We start from the raw sequence: 17,355 nt of genomic DNA, 5'->3' as shown, positions 1-17,355 counted from the left end.
TTTATTGAAAAAAGTTAGTTCTAATTTCTTTTACTTGTGAAATTGCTATGGATAAATGATTAATGTTGCTGAGTGCCACTGAGTTCATTCCAACTCATAGCGACCTTGTATGTAGGGTTTCTGAAGCTGTAAATCTTCGCAGGAACAGAAAGCCTCATCTTTCTGCCACAGAACAGCTGGTAGACTCGAACCAGTGGACTTGTGGTTCACAGTCTAGTGCTTAATCCTACAGAGCCATCATACTCCCAAAGGATGAATGTTGTTAAGTGCTGTTAAGTCAGTTCTGACTCATACCAATCCTATATAGGGTTTCCAAGTAGCAGTTGGTAGGTTTAAACTGCCAACCTTGCAGTTATCAGTCCAGTGTTTATCCAACAGCACCACACCAGGGCTCCAAATGTTTAATAAGCTAAATTAATTTACTCTCATTCTGTCTTCAGTGTCCTTTCCACTCCTTTTTAGTCATCAGCGATATATAAATTGGCATTTAGTGGTTGTATTGTACTCCGTGAGAAGGGGTCTTTTGGACTGCAAATTTGAATTCAGAAATGTGGTTACATTAACTGTTGCAACTATTCACGTAATGTTTTTAAGCCTGTTTTTTTGTTGTTGTTGTTGTTGTTTTGTTTTGTTTTAATTCAATTGAAAGTATATAAAGAAAGCCTTAGACGTTACTTTCATAGGCTACATACATTCCTGCAGATAATTAATATATAATTGTTTCTTGACTTTTGCCACCATTTCTGCTACTGAAATATATTCATCTCCAAGCATGACCGGTGCCAGTATAGTCAGGCTTCTTTGGCTTTGCTGTAAATATAACTGATGACAGAAATGAGGCCAAAATGCGTATTTTCAGTGAACTGAGCTTAGAACGAATCCTCGTGGATATGTGGGAAAAAAACAAAAAACCCTTCAAATGTTACATTTAGATGTTAATTGGGGGATCGCATATCTATATATCTATATATCTATATATATATATATGTTGTTAAGTACCGTCGAGTTGGTTGCGACTCATAGCGACCCTGTATAGGGTTTCCAAGGAGCAGCTGGTGAGCTTGAACTGCTGACCTTGCAGTTCAAACTGCTTTGCAGTCTGGCGCATTAACCCACAGCGCCACACCAGGACTCCATATATATATATTGCATGCATATGTGTGTTGTTGTTGTTAAGTGCCATTGAGTCGGTTCTGATTCACAGCGACCCTATATAGGGTTTCTGAGAAGCAGCTGGTGGGTGTGAACCATCAGCCTTTCAGTTAGCAGTTACAGTACTTAATCTCCAGTGCCACGCCAGAACTCTATCCATCTATATATATTTTTAATTTGTCAATCAGTATTTCCCTTTAGGACCACAAGAACGATTCCTCTTCTTTAATCTATGCTGATTAATATAGGGAAAATGTAAAGGTTGCAAGACACAATTATATTGGCTTCCACCCTTAAATGAGCTTATGTTAATTCATTCTTAAATAATCAGGCTTTAAAGGTAAAGGTTAAAAGTTCCTCTGGTATTTATGGGCTTTTTAATCATAGATTTAAACAAACATTTTTATAAGACATTTTATAAGCAAGTAAAAGAAATAATAGTTTAATTCTAAACGAGTACCCCTCATGTCCAAATGAATTTTACTGAAGACAAAACTCAAGGAAACAGACCCTCTCTCTTACAGCAGACCTTCTTGCCTAAGTCTGTCCTTAGTCACACTTAACGTAGGAGTTTCTCTGACAGTGAAGTTAGGGCTGGTTTGCACCACATTTCAGAGTCATCTGTCTGATTTACAAGATCACCATTGTGTCAAAAGCTAAAAGTCAAGTTCCTGGCATGGAGAATACAAGTACAATCTCAGCATCTTCCTGGGCAGCACCTCCAGCTAGTGCCCACTGGCATGGGGCATTGCTAGTGAGAGCTGCCCTTGGTGACCTCATGTGTGGCAGGTCACCCAGCAGGCACTGGTGGGTCTGCTGCAATTCCACCCTGACCCTTCAGGGCTGTGGCCTCAACTTGACTTCCTTGTGTCCCTTCAAGTGATCTCCAGTCTTCTGTAAAAGAATAAAAGATCCTCTTGTAAATAAAGGGTGGGGAAGAGATAAAGCCAACTTTGCTGCTGTTGAAGGCATCATTTGTTGTTGTTAAGTGCCATTGAGTCGATTCTGACCCATAGCGACCCTGGATAGGGTTTCCGAGGAGCAGCTGGTGAGCTTGAACCACCAACCTTGCAGTTCAAACGGCTTTGCAGTCTGGTGCATTAACCCACAGCACCACACCAGGACTCTGTTGAAGGCATCATAGTCACCCAAAATACCAAGTGGTGGAACTTTTCCAACCAACAAAATAAACTCAGATTTTATCAAACCCAAAATACACAGGCCCATTTAGGAACAGACAGTAAGAATGTGAAGCTAGGGTCAGAGATATCGGCTGGTCTGCCTAGTGGTCCAGTTGCTCTAACCTGCTCAGCTGTGCCAGGTCCATATAGCTGTTCCATCAGAGCCCCCTGCTCTCCAGATTATCCCATCTGGGCACCAGGCTCGAAAGCATGTATTCCACTAATTCTGTGCAAATAGGTCTTCGATGAAGAATGGTCTAATTAGCTCTCTTTTGAACATGTAAATGTAACTATGGAACTGAAACTATTTTATATTGAACTTGAATTTCTATTTTTTTTGTTTTGTTTTGTTTTCTATTTGATGAAAAGCACTGTATGTTAGCGCCCTTCAACTACTTTACTGTTGGATTTTCTTTTTTTAGAGTCTCGTGGAACATTTTTTATTACTTTATTTTGGTTTTCTTAGTCATGAGAAAGTATGAAGTGTTCATTTTCAGATACTGTCTTTACTTTTATGTGAAGCATTCCAAGAAGACAGTTTCTCTAGTTGACAGTTGACAGAAAGTCATTATTTGTATCTCTGGTTAATTAGACGAATTGTCTTCACTTGTTTTATAGTCTATTAAAAGTATTTTACATGAGATTGTTTTAATTGCTTGTACATCTTTGACTGTAAGGTTCATCTTATAATATGAATTCTTTTCTATTTCTGAAAAAACAAATGCCCTCTTCAGTGTTGATTTCCTGCATGTCATCTTCATTAGTAAAGGGAGAATAATGGGTTTTTTTTCATCTTTTATACTCTGGATATGCAATTTGCAGTATTTTATGCAAGTGGATGCCTAATTATATGTACAAATTTATCCTTGCCGATTGTTTAACTTACAGAAATTGTGTGTCCCATTCTTGTGGATGAGGGCACTTTATTAGTTCAGTTGCAAAATGTTATTATTTTCAGTGTGTGTGTGTGTGTGTGTGTGAATATGTTTACAGTTTTTCTGTCTTTACCTTCCTGGGGATTTTTTTTTCACAATGTTTCATTATGTTCCGTGATATCAAGGGGCTTGTATTTCTCTGTGTAATAGATCACTAATACTGGTAGAAAGCTGTCAGGTCTTGTTCTGACTAGTCAATTTGTACAAAACCGGAGACAGCATTTTTGTACAGTCTGGTTGGGCCACCCTACCACCATCCAGGCGTGGTAACAGTACTTTCAGATCCCACCCACCTCACTGAGGCACCTGGAGGAATTACACATGAGGTTTGTATCACTGAATTTTAAATGTGGTCTCCCTCAGTTGCATTCAGTCATCAGCAGTCAAAATACTACGGACATCTGAACCAAAATACTAGCCTGAGCCCTGGCCACTTGACTTCTTAATAGTTTAACTCCTTGCTTTTGCACCAAATGAATATGTCTATGCAAAATGGTTCTCTCTGCCGTGTGGGATTCGCAGAGACCCTGTTGAGTTTGTTTACTGACAAGAAGATGTCCGGTGATGTTGATCAAAATCGCTCTCTCTGACCCCTAGTCATTTCAGTCATCCTAGAAACGCATGATGGATAACTTGTGTTTTCTCTCTCAAATTTTATAGGCGAGGGTTACATATGTTACAGAGAAAATACAGATGTTTAAATAAACATACAGGCGTCCTCAGGTTATGACCGTCCCGTTTCGTTCTTATATACACCCCGTAGTTATGAAGCCTCCCCACCCCCCCGTAAAGCCTGTCACATTAACAATTTGACGTACACGCCATGGCTTGAAGTACAGCGTGTGCTACTTGGCAGGATGCATTATGACATTATTATTTTTATTATGTATTATGATGTTAAAGATATTTTAGTATATCTGAGAAGTCTTCTTTAATGGTTTTATGCATAGAAAAGTACACTATACACTAAGACAAACATTTGACTGAGTTTAGATAGGAACCAGACTTTACCTTTCTGATTTATGGCCAAATTCGATATGAAAACAAAAACAGAACTCTCATAATCCAGAGACTGCTTGTATAGATATGGATATATTATCCATAGAGGACTTCAGATCTTCCCCACGTAGTGGTTACAAATCAGGCTGCCAACCTCAAGGTCAACAGTTCGAAACTACCAGCCATTCTGCGGGAGAAAGATGAGGCTTTCTGCTCCCGTAAAGATTTACAGCCTCGGAAACTCTGTACAGGGTCGCTATGAGTCGGAACTGACTCCACGGCACATAACAACAACTTCTGCTTGGGCTTAGTGACCATATTGCCTAAACCACCGAGCAGTGTGAATCTAATGACCCAAATTAATGATCTAAGCAACATCTGTAAAGACAATACTTCTGTAAACCTGAATGATGGTTTTCTTATTTGAAAAATCAGAAGGCTCAGTCTCTACGTTGAATTGTCATCTTAGAAATATGTAGTCAAGCTCGAGAAATGCATCCAATGATTAGCCTTTCCAAATGATTAATTTTAGGACTTGACCATAAATTCTTTGTGGACAGGGATGAGATTATTACAAAGTGTCTGGCATGTGACCCTGCTGGTGCCCAACAAATGAATATTTCGGTGCCCGTTATTTATACTTAACTTGAATTGCATTTAAGCATCAACTACCCTTTACCACAGCCTTTGAAATATGGCACAGAAATTTGGGGGCGACAACTCCTGTGACATCCTTCACAAACTAGAGATACGGTAGCTTTGACAAGAAGACTTCGAAAAGATCACGGAAATACTGGGATGGAAAGATAATGGGATTTCCCCATGAGCTTTGTGAAGCCCCTTGTTCTGTCTACATATATTGTTGTTGTTGTTAAGTGCCACCAAGTCTGTTCCAACTCATAGAGACCCTGTAGAAGGTTTCTGAGGAGCAACTGGTGGGTTGGAACCGCCAACCTTGTGGTTGAAACCGATCTTGCTTATCCTACAGCACCACATCAGGACTGCTTCTATATGTACAATTATGTAATGACCAGTCTAGGAAGAATCAGGAAACACGAGTTGAAAACTCAAATGCAGAGTTTTACTGTGTGACCTCAGGAAAATCATTTGTGTTCTTCAGTTTTCCTTTGACAAATTAATGAACAAATAAAATAATTTTACTAATGTTGACACTCAGTCATGTATATCTGGATTTGATTACTTTAAAACCTTTCTTGTGTCTAATGTACTCTGAAGCTTGTTTTTAAGAACTATGCACATGCTAACATAAAACTTTAAAAAGGTGTTCTACAGACGAAGACATGACTGCTTTTAATTACCATTATAACACATTTTTTCAAGAGACCAAAGAAGGCATCTTGGAAGTGGAAAAAAATCAGACATTTGTAGTAAATGATTCTGTTTCCATTACATTAAAATCTTGACCCAAACCTAGTGATTTTCCTACCTTGTGGGAAAGAAATGACTGAATTGTTTCTTTTCTGCATAAAGAATGTGTTGCATTCATAGGCAATGCCATTTTTGTGTCACCTTGTAGTAATTTGAGATAAATAGATTAGAACTCTATAGGAATGAATAAAACCTGCCTGAATCTAAGAACTTAAGACAAAGCAACTTGCTGTTCATGGGTTATAATGAACCAATGCTAAGGTCCTATTTTAGCCCCATGCTACCTGGTGTGGTAACGTTTCCTGCTCCACAGAACCCTGATAAATGTATAACTAGTTTATGGGATTATTTGAATTCTTCAAAGTGTGCTCGTTTCCAAAAACCAGCGGTCAGTACAGAAAAAGTGCAAATTGGTATGTCTTTATGTGTCCTTGAGTCCTGGAAGAAAGGAGCACTGTCTGCCATCTTAAGTGGTGTCTAGCCACTTGCAGTGTTTCTGGAAGTTTTCCACATCCGATTGTACTGAGCTGTGAATGAGAACAATGTCCACGACCATCAGACTCGCCGAGCGCCTCCGAGTATTTCTTGATAGTGTGTCCGTGGGTGAGCTGTGTGGTTTCGCAGCTGATTGTCCTTTCTCTGCGCTAGCTTCAGTGGCTGTTGGACAATTACGAGACGGCAGAAGGCGTGAGCCTTCCCAGAAGCACTCTGTACAACCACTACCTACGACACTGTCAGGAGCACAAACTGGACCCGGTCAACGCTGCCTCTTTCGGGAAACTCATACGGTCCATTTTTATGGGGCTCCGGACCAGGCGATTGGGAACAAGGTTAGTGCTGAAAAATAACAGGCCCCCCACACTGCCCTCTCTCTTTCAGATGCTCACGGGTCTGCACATGGCTTGAGCAAGTGTACTTGATTAGAGATACTAGATAAAGAACAAAAATCAATCACATGAGCTCCACTTATAAACCCCTCCCAGCCTCTGCTCCCCAAGGAAAGGTCATCCTTCAATGAATACGGCGAAACCAGAATGATGAGTGGCCTCAAACATCCACTGAGCAAGACTATGTTGTTTTTAAGTACCATAGAGTCGGTTCTGACTCGTAGCGACTCATAGTGTAGGGTTTCCAAGGAGCAGCCAGTGGGTTTGAACCACCAACCTTTCTTAGAGTACTACACCAGGACAAGACATGGGGAAAAGCTAAATCCCAGGCCCCACGGAGATCAGTAGAACTGTCCTGTGAACTCGGGATTTGCACGTGAGACCTTCAAAATTCACATCTGTGACATTCTTCTTTTTGAAATTAGCTGTACTTGAGATGGAGTCCGGGGTGGCGCTGTGGGTTAATGCGCTGCAAAGTTGGTTTGAACTGTTAGGTCAGCAGTTCAAACTCACCAGCCACTCCTCAGAAACCCTATACAGGGTCACTATGGTTCGAAACTGACTCCATGGCACTTAACAACACCACCACCACCAACATACTAAAGATGAGGTGTAAGGGGATAATAGTCCATGGAAAGCCAGGCATGCCTGGATTCTTGGAAAATCACATTTGTCTTTATAAAGAGCACTTGTGCTAGAAAAAGTTTAAGGTGTGTAAGTTGAGCTTTCCATTTCATTCCTGGAGATCAATTAATGGTAAACTTGTACAATATGAGACTTAGAAACCTCACGAATGCTGTGCCTCTCTCTGCCTTGCTACTCACCACGCTGTTTTGCTTTTCACTGCGGAATAGTAAAGACGCACGAGGGAAATGGTGGCTCAGTTCCGTTGCATGGAAGCCAATAATATGAGGTCTTGACTTCGGGCTCTTTTCCTTGCCTTGGAAATGAATGTGAGTGTTTTTACTAATCAAGACGTGATGGAAAGAATACTTAGCGGGGTTTCCTTTTTCCCATTTAAAAAAAATCAACAGAGAAAAAATATTTTTAAGTGTACAAGCACATGCTATGAGTTACTCTGACTGTCTGAATCTTATAGCAGGAAGAGAGAAAATAACAAATGTCAAAGCAGAACTGTTAGGCATATGACATCAGGTGATATCCCTTTTGCTAATCCTAAATCACAGCTTCATAGTATTCCAATAAATATCGGGTTTTCTTAATAAAATGACAGCCTTGTTGTTGTTGTAGTTGTTGTTGTTAGGTCAATTCCAATTCACAGCAGCTGTAAATCTTTGTGGGAACACAAAACCTCATCTTTCTCCCTCAGAGCAGCTGGTGGGCTTGAAGCACTGCCCTTGTGGGTTAGCAGTCCGATGCTTATCCTACAGAGCCACTACACTTCCTGAACAGAGTCTTAGTATCTTATCAACTTATCCTGAGAAGAGAAGAAAGTGCTTCAGGAATTTGAGACTTCCGGCATCTCTCTGAACTCCACATGTGACTCCTCCCTCTGGCTCCATGTGAAGGGGCCGAGCACCTTTCAAATTGCTGGAGGGTCCTTTTGCCCCTAAATATATTTTCTTCCATCTGTGCTTCCAAGGAGAATATCTTTTTAAACTAGAGAATATGATGAAGTCTATTGAGACAAAACAACTTGTTTTCAATTCCTTTGAAAAAAAAAAAAAAAAAAAAAAAAAAATGGCGCCCTAGGGCAGGATCTCTTAGCTGATGGCAGTCTTGAAGCATGTCATGCCAGTGTTTTGAAACTCTGGGCTTGATTCAGCATTCTAATCGCTGTATTGTTGTGCTCCTTTTGTTACTGGAAGGGATTTCAATGGGTCCTATTTTGAGTCTCTATTCAAACCTTGAAACACATCTTTAAAATAGAAAGGGACAAAATTGGGGTTTGTTTGGCTTTGTGAATGAGTAGAAGCCATACTCTGTAAGTACACAGTGCACTGTTGCAGCTTTTGCTTTGCAATGTGGTCTCACACACACACACACACACATCCTACGTAACAATTATGTCTCCTGTTTCTTTGAAAATCATATGTAGTATTTGCAATTAAGGATGGGAAGCCAAGGCGGCAAGAAGAAAGAGAAAAGAAACTGTCTAGGGAAAGTTGAAACAAACACTGCTGCATCATGAAGATTACAAAGCTGGCAGTGATAGGGAGGAGTCCCCCAAACGCTTTCTCCCAGGGGGTGGCATCTCCTTCCTCCCACCCTGGAGAACCAAAGGGACACTAGTAGACAGCCTGAGACTGACCACATCAGGTACTTTATTCCCATTTACCCATCATTGAAATGATGAACCGAATCCATACAATAAGGGCTAGGCCTTGTCTCGAGTTTGCAAATCAAAAGGAAAAAGAAAGAAAATTGCTACTCTTCTAAATGAAAGCATGTCCCATCTTCAAATGCCGTTTGAGAGGCACGTGTTAGGCACAGTTGTCCTTTCTTTAGAAATCAATAATGGGGGTTTTTAAAGATCAAAATATGATGAAAAGAATACATAGTGCAACTGTCCAGTAGACAGAAAGAAGCTCTCCCACCCTTAAACCCCAACGCAGACCCAGAGCCCTGTAGCCGATTCGGACTCACAGCACAGCCCTATAGGACTGAATCGAATGTCTCTTTATGGTTTCAAGGCTGTAAGTCTTTAGTGAAGCTTCTCTTCCTCCCACAGAGCAACTGGTGGGTTCGAACCACCGACCTTGTGGTTAACAGCACAGTGATTAACCTACTGTACCACCAGGGTTTCTTCCTCAACTAACCCAAAATGCTGCTTTGGAGGGAGCGGAAGAAAGACCAGGCACTCCATCTATTTTTCAGTTCCGTAAGAGAAACACCACTTGTACTTTTAGGTTCCATGATGCCGGACTCCTGCCTCCCACACCCTACCCCCTCCAGTGTGTACAGGAAACAACCCTGACTGAATGTGTGCTATTTTCTGGGTTTGTTTTTAATCCACTCTACAGAGGAGCTAGAATCTAGTCTGCCTTGCCCAAATCGAAGGCCTTTCTTGACTGCACCTTTTGTTTTTACTTGTGGTGTATTTTGCTAATGACAAACAGGCATTCAGATCCCCAGAATTTAACAACAACAACTTGCTGTACTAATTATATAATATCAGTCTGATGTCGTCCCTTGCATAGAGTGCTCACCCAATGGATTTTCTTTCATCTTGGAAGTAAAATTCTGCTCTATTTTTATATGAAATGTTGAATCCACATTTCTTTTGGGTTAAAAAAAAAAAAAAAGAAAAGAAAAATGTCCTGATGTCTTACTATATATAGACCTGTGAGAAACTACTATTTTCCCTTTTCAAAAATTTGCATATCTAAATTGTTTTTTTTTTGCAAGAATTTGCAAATTCCATTTCTCATGGCAAACATGGCTTTTTCTTGTGAACATTAGGAAATTGTGAGATTTTTCATTCCCGAGTGGAAATTTGCCATTTTCACAGAAATATTGTCCCATGTCTGTTGTGACAAATCTTATTCAGCAAAACTATCATGAATCCATGAAAATAGAGACTGTTAAACTGTGTTGCAAAATCAGTAGATTGAACACTTGCTTTTTAATACTTCTAAAGAAACTTGGTGATGCTGTGGGTTAGGCATTGGACTGCTAAGCACTGAACTGGCAGTTCAAACCCACCAAACACTTCACAGGAGAGAGATGAAGCAGGCTGTCTGCACCCATAAAGATTTATAGTCTCTGAAATCCTAGGTAGATTTGCTTTGACTTGAAATTGACCAGATGGCAGAAGGTTTGGTGTTATTTATTTTTTTAAAATACTTACAAGTTCTTTTAGGTCTCAACATATAAAATAATAGACTTCACGCTACATTTTTTTCAATGACAGAACTATCTTACTTTGCCATCTCTGAAATATAGAGAACTAGAAAAGTGTGAAGATTTTTTTTTTTTCCACTTAAATTCAACTATGTATACCACTTCACAGGAAATCCCTATTTGGTGGGCCACCTTGATTCTGTTACAGAATTTTCTCTAGAAACACTTCTCCCCCCATTTACTGATTCAGAACTAATATAAATTTGAAAATAAAGTGTTCTTTGAGTGGAATCTTATTAACACATAAAAATGTATAAGGAATATTTCTTTTTAGGGCTATAGCTCATTGATCTGAATTCGATTTTGTTTTCTCAAATGTTGCTGCTGATGTTAAGTGTTATCAAGTTGGAACCCACTCCTAGCAACAACCCTGTATATGGTCTCTGAGGAGCAGCTGGTGGGTTTGAACCGACGTCCTTGTAGTTAGCAGTCCAGTGCTTATCCTACAGCACCACCATAAAAGCTTACTGGTCTCAAGAACAGGTGAATCCTAAATACCTCACCTTGATATGCTGCTCTGACCTGATTTCTTTTCCTTAAAACTTGAAAGTTGATGGACGACCTGTGTAATTAATACTGGTTTGACTGACTTTTTGTGTTTCCTATGTTTGTTGTTCTTTTATGAAGAGGAAACTCCAAGTACCATTACTATGGGATTCGTGTCAAGCCAGAGTCCCCTCTGAATCGCCTGCAAGAAGACATGCAGTACATGGCCATGAGGCAGCAACCGATGCAGCAGAAACAAAGGTAGACTTGGGAGTTGTCGCTGACCTGCAGAACCCTGTGTCTCTTTAGCTCTCTCGGGGCTCGTTTCTTCCAAACACCTAAGCGGGCAAAGATGTCACAATCGCTGGCATGTTTTCACTACCAGCAGTTGTCAGATGTGGTTTAGAATGTCAGGGATTCTGAGATCTTGAACTGTTGACTCCTTCGATGTAAAGAATGCCATCCCAAACTGCTTAGACAGGGAAATGAAGCCCACCCACAAGACAGACTCACCTCAGTAGACATGAGCTTCTGACTTGCTCTTCTTCACGTTCCCCAAGTCATCCATTCTGACACAATGTGAATTCCTGCAGAATGCTTGGGACTTTGTAGACTTTCTTTGAATTCCACTTTGGTAGGCAGCGTTGCAGATAATTAGAACTATAAGAGACCTCAAGCCTTCACGAATGAATGGGCAGATGAATGAATAGCCTCATAGATTTCAGAATTGAAAAATACCAGTCTAGTCTGGCCCTCCAGTTTTAGAGCCTCCATAACCCAATTTTGCAGATGAGTCCCCAAGAAGTTAAAGATTTCCATAGGCCCATGAGTCTGGTCCATACCCCAGGGGTTTCTCTTCCTGTATGACGCATGTCACAGTTCGGTGTGAATAAAGCGAACAAGTCTCTCCATCTTTGCTTGTACAGCACAGCTAGAGGATAGTTTGAATTGTTCTCATTACTGGCGCGTGCACTATCGAGTTGGGGAAAGGAGACCTCTGAGTAGGTGGTCATACAATCTGCCCAGGCACAGTAGCCTGTGGGCTGATTCATTGCCTTGGCCCAGTACCCTCCATGCCTACACTGTGTCCTTCCCCACATGCATGGATGTAGGGTCATGCTCTAGAAAGGACAATGCATCTTCTCTATTCACTTCACCAACACCAACGGGGTCTTTATGATGTGCTCATCCCTGCCTTTGAGGAGTGGGGAAATGAGAAAGGGAAACACATAGGGAATGAAATTTTAAGAAAATTAAAAGGTTTTGCAAGCTGCAAAATGGTACTATAAAGCTTAGAGCAAGAAACTGTTGGAATACAGAGAGATTTTTCAGGACATTCTGAAAATACAGAGAAGGGAGGTAGGGACGCTTCATAGAGGAAGATCTGTTTGAATAAGAACTTGGAGGACGCAGAATACGAGGGACCATTGAGCAGAGGGGACACTGGAAACACTGAGCTGGAAAGGCCACCGTGTCTTTGGTAAATAGCGCACAACTTGGTGAAGCTTCAGTTTGAGGAGAAGACGTGAGGATAAGGCTGAGGAGTCTGGTGCGAAATGAGATAAAAATGGTAGAGTGGCTCATAGATACAAGAACTTTGTTGTCTGTGAAGCTGCTACATTTGTGTGTGGGTTTGTGTATGTGCGTGTGTGTGCACTCGAAGCTATAGAAGACATTTAAGCAAAACAATGGCAATTTCAGGAGTTTTTCTTAAAAAGATGACTTTTATAAAATATTGGTCAAGGTTTCTCTGACGAGAAGACATGGCCGTAAGGATACTTGCTAAGAATCATCAATGCCAATGATGGAGTCTCAGGTGCAAGAGTTCGCTCATGAAGAGCTCTTCTATATGCATGTCTCAAGGGTCTTCAATTTTTAATTCATGGATTCTCAATCTTAATTTTTCAATGGTCTAACCATATTTTTTTTTGGTTTATAGCCAGTGAAATAAGGTAAGAAGGGCTCTTTAAAAAAATAATAATAAATAAATTTTAGAATTGTTGTTCAGTGTGATCAAGACAGTTCCTATTTATAGCGACCCTGTACAGACTTTATAAGGAGTACCTGGTGGGTTTGAACTGCTGACCTTGTGGTTTAAAGTTCAGTGCTGATCCTATAGGGCCACACCAGGAGTCCAAATCCTAGAATGTTGTTGTTGTTGTTAAGTGCTGTTGAGTCAGTTCTGACCCATAGCGACCCTGTACAGGGTTTCTGAGGAGCAGCTGATGAGTTTCAACTGCCGACCTTGCAGTTCAAATGGCTTTGCAGTCTGGCGCATTAAGCCATGGTGTCACACCAAGACTCCAAATCCTAGGATGTTGTTGTTGTTGTTAAATGCCATCGAGTCGGTTCCGACCCATAGCAACCCTGGATAGGGTTTCCGAGGAGTAGCTGGTGAGCTTGAACCGCTGACCTAGCAGTTCAAATGGCTTTACAGTCTGGCGCATTAACCCACAGCGCCACACCAGGAAATCCTAAAATAGTACCCTATAAAGTTGGAGACAGAGTTTGTGTATTGGTGGTGTTTGATGCCTTTGAGCTGGTTTCAATTCAAAGCGACCCTTGTACAACAGAAGTCTCACTGTCTCCTACTCTGATGGATGTCGCCTTGTAAGTGGCAACATTTCTTATACTTTCTAGACTAGTCCCTACCCTCTTGCTTAGCAGCATCATACCGTCAAGATGATGTCATGAGAACAAGAGCTTGAAAAAGAAAACAGATGTGGATTCAGGAGGGAAACCATCAAGACCTAGAAAAAGGAATTTAATTCAGAAGTGACAAACCAGGGACTTCTGAAAGTTCATGGAAAAAATCCCTTTTTAATTCCATTTCCCCTCCCCCCACCAACTTTTCAAAGACCCTCATCTTCTCAAACTTTTTTTGAACAGAAATCTGTCAAATTACATCTAAGACAGTTGAAACCGCCTTCTTTCTGTGGTTCAGTTGCAAGGAATCTTAGCAACTTCCATGGACACAAAAGCCGTAAAGGAGCATTCTGTAGTAACAAGTTTAGGCGAGATGACTATGATCTGTGGCTTGCTATCAAACATTCTCATGAAAGGTTAACAAACCATCAAAACCCCTGCAATTTGGGAACACTCTAGCTGCCCTTAGAAATAGGTGCAGTGCGGATGTAGTGATGAAGTGATGTAAAAATTCTCAGTCATAGTAGCTCTGCAGACTTGTGTTCCTTACAGAGTTTGTGTTCTTATGAAGAAAGAATGTTAAAGAACCAAACAAAGTAACACAGAAACTTGCTTCCATTCATAGTTCTTTGTTTTGTTTTGTTTAAGCAATACAGAGTCTGGAATGTAGGTAGTTGTGCGGGGAGCTGTCTTGCTAACTGATTTCTGGAGTCTAGTATTATTAGTGGCATCTTGTAGTGACGCTCAAGAGGATAGCAGGGGACTTCCTGATTGCTCTGAAGGGACCCATCGATTGATCAGCCTTAGTGGAGCCAGATACCCATTGTATGGGAATACTCAGCCAGTGGAAGAAGCATTTTTCTCCAAGACTTTGGATGTAATGGTCAAGGGAAGACTATTCCTTGGAAACAGGAAGAGACATATCATCATGCCATTTGTTTTATGGTTGTACAAAGAAGGAAGACATAATGATTCCTAAGCTCAGATGATTCCATTCAATATATTAGAATTCACATGAGTAGATTCTCCCACTGTCTTGTGGAAGCACAAATGACATACAGAAGATTTACCAGCATTTATAGCAGGGACTGTTGCTAAATGCCACTGAGTCAGTTCTGACTCATAGCTACCCTGTATAGGACTTCTGAGGAGCGGCCAGTGGATTTGAACCACTGACCTTATAATAGCAATCCAGTACCTATTCTATCAGCAATCAGCGCCACTAGTGTTTAGCATATAATATCCTGGGATCTCCAAATTACGGGTCTCAACATCTGCCCCGGGCATCAATGGCACACCTCTTCTGCAGTCTGCCTTTGCGTAGTCCATGTGTTGAGTCTGTGAAGTTTCAACATTCGCTTTGTCAAGTCCTCTGATGAGTTTGGCATCCTAGTCGCTGGAGGGGCCATGATTATGATTGTTTTCATCACTCTTTCACGTACAATTATCTACTTTGGAGATTTTCCAGGGTAGCAAGAACATTTCTGCTTTTCCACAAATCAGATCCCACCCTAGGAATATAGCCACACGTCGGGAATTAGACAGCAAGGCCTTCTGATTGTAAAGCGATGCCACCGAGCCCATCATGCCACTCAGCTGAAAAGATGAAATCATCCTCGAACTATTTACTGGAAATAAAGAAGCAGATTTGAACCCACTTGACTTGCTTGGGATTGTGGGTTTGACAGCTGACACCAAGGCACATCAGTAGGCAAGACCTGTGTTTCCTCCTGGGTTGTTACAGCACAGGAATCTCAACAGGCAGTGGATGGACAGATAGTCCGAGGCCCCAACCCCCGTACCACTGTGCTCACTAGAGTCCAGTCTCACAGGGTCATAACTGCTTTGCATACTGGTACATCACGAAGAACCACAAAGAAGCATGGTGTCCTGGCTGAGAAAGGTAGGAGGAAGATGTGTAACGGGTGTTTTGTTTTAGTATCTTCCATTGGAAATATTTCCTGTGAAAATCATTTTTGTACTTTGAAGACGGAATCTCCAGTTTTCAAGGAAACTCACTGGTCTAATTGGATTAGCCTCACTGAGACAATGGAGAAACAGGGTTCTTATCCGAAAAAAGGAAGATTAGTCATTTCCAACTCTACAATCTGTACCAGAATGTATGCTGCTGTTAATTTTTAGTATCTGAAAGAAGTATAGAGGAAGCATGGGCACACAGAAGAGTGGACTTCAAAAAGTTTGTGGGAAAACGGAATTAAAAGACAATGGGATTTTTCCATGAACTTTGTGAAGGCCCCTCATATTTTGTTCATTTTTTCCAAAATCCTACTAGCAAAAGTGATGAAATTGAGCCAAGTGTTTTTGGCAATATGCTTGTTGTGTTTGATCCCAGTTGTTTTTGTTGTGAAGTGCCCCCAAGTTAGTTTGACTTATAATGACCCTATATAGAGTTTCCGAGGAGTGGCTGGTGAGGTTGAACTGCCAACCTTGCATTTCAAACTGTCTGTGTTCTAGAGCATTCACCCACAGTACTGAGGTAGAGGAGAAGTCAGCGGTAAAGCTCATCTTGAGAAATTGCTTTAATTTAGGCTCAGATAGACATGAAAGTTTTCCTGCTCCTCGGAAATGAGGGGGCCCTAAGAAGTCTTAGCATGACAGCCCTTCCTTCATGCTGGCCCCACAGACTAGTGGGAAGAACCTGGGGATGGACTGAGGAGGTGGGGGTTTGCAGCTGCCCACCAGCACTTGTGTGGCATGAGTGACTTCACCTTGCAGAGCCTCAGTTTCTCTATATGCAAAGTGGGAATTATGCCTAGACTGTCTTACAGGTGGCTTTGAGATTCAAAGCAAAAAGATTATAAAAGTTTTTGGAATGTTGGAGGAAAATATTAAAAGTACCATGGACTTCCAGAAGAATAAATAAATCCGTGTTGGAAGAAGTACAGCCGGGATGCTCCTTAGAAGCCAGGATGGCCAGACTTAGTCTCTTATATTTCAGACATATTGTCAGGAGGGACCAATCCCTGGAGAAGGACATCGTGCTTGTTAAAGGAGAGGGTCAACGATAAAGAGGATGTCGCCTAATGAGGTGAATTAGCATAGTGGCAGCAGCAGTAGGCACAAGCGTAATGATTGTGAGGATGGCAAAGGACCAGGCACTGCTTCAATCTGTTATGCACAGGGTCACAGTGAGTCGGAACTGACGCAACAACACCTAACAACATCAGCCCCCAAACTAAACCCTCTCCTGCCCTTTCGGTTCCTACTCATAGAGACCTGATAAGGACCGAGTAGAACCACCCAGCCCCCAGGGTTTCCAAAGCTCACATTTTCACCAAATCAGGCAGCAAGCACCCTCAGAGTGGCTGTGGGTTTGACCTTATGGTTAGCAGCCTAGTGCTTAACCCAGTATGCCACCAGGACTCTAGGAACATTCAAATGTTAGCTAACAAATCAGCATGATGATTATTACCATACCTGTGTGTCCCAGAGAAAAAGTCTTTCTTGAGTAGGAGAAGGGTGTGTGTGTGTGGAGAACACAGCCAGGTACATGAACACACCTGCTTTCTTTCTGTAGCTCTCGGGCAGTGGTTGTCAACCCCGGTTGATGTTCATAGTTTGCCTGTCCTTTCCTGGGCCAGGAATTCCTTGGACTCATTTCAGAGCTCAGGAACCTTAGGTGGGGAAATTGCTCAGCGGCAGCTGGGGTAAACAAGAATGTTTAGGGGCAAGATGATCAGTTGCCTGTGCATGTGGCTGTCAGAGACAAATGCAGAATGTTTGTGTTCAGGCATTTCAGGTGCACAAAACACCCCCACCACAGCAGCAGCCCCTGATGTAATGATCATAGATTCC

General features: G+C 41.5%; 1 protein-coding gene across 1 annotated transcript in view; it reads left to right on the top strand.

The window, feature by feature from the left end:
* RFX3 (regulatory factor X, 3 (influences HLA class II expression)) overlaps positions 1–17,355 on the top strand; it is a 191,640-nt gene that overhangs the window by 103,260 nt on the left and 71,025 nt on the right. The window contains exons 5-6 of the mRNA XM_006863745.1: positions 6,305–6,486; positions 11,035–11,154. Coding sequence (XP_006863807.1) covers positions 6,305–6,486; positions 11,035–11,154 — 302 coding nt within the window. The remainder of the gene's footprint in view (positions 1–6,304; positions 6,487–11,034; positions 11,155–17,355) is intronic.

The sequence above is a fragment of the Chrysochloris asiatica genome, unplaced genomic scaffold (genome assembly GCF_000296735.1).
Source record: "Chrysochloris asiatica unplaced genomic scaffold, ChrAsi1.0 scaffold00056, whole genome shotgun sequence".
Taxonomy (NCBI): Eukaryota; Metazoa; Chordata; class Mammalia; order Afrosoricida; family Chrysochloridae; genus Chrysochloris; species Chrysochloris asiatica.
The sequence above is the reverse complement of the archived record's forward strand: the minus strand, read 5'-3'. Positions and strand labels throughout refer to the sequence as shown.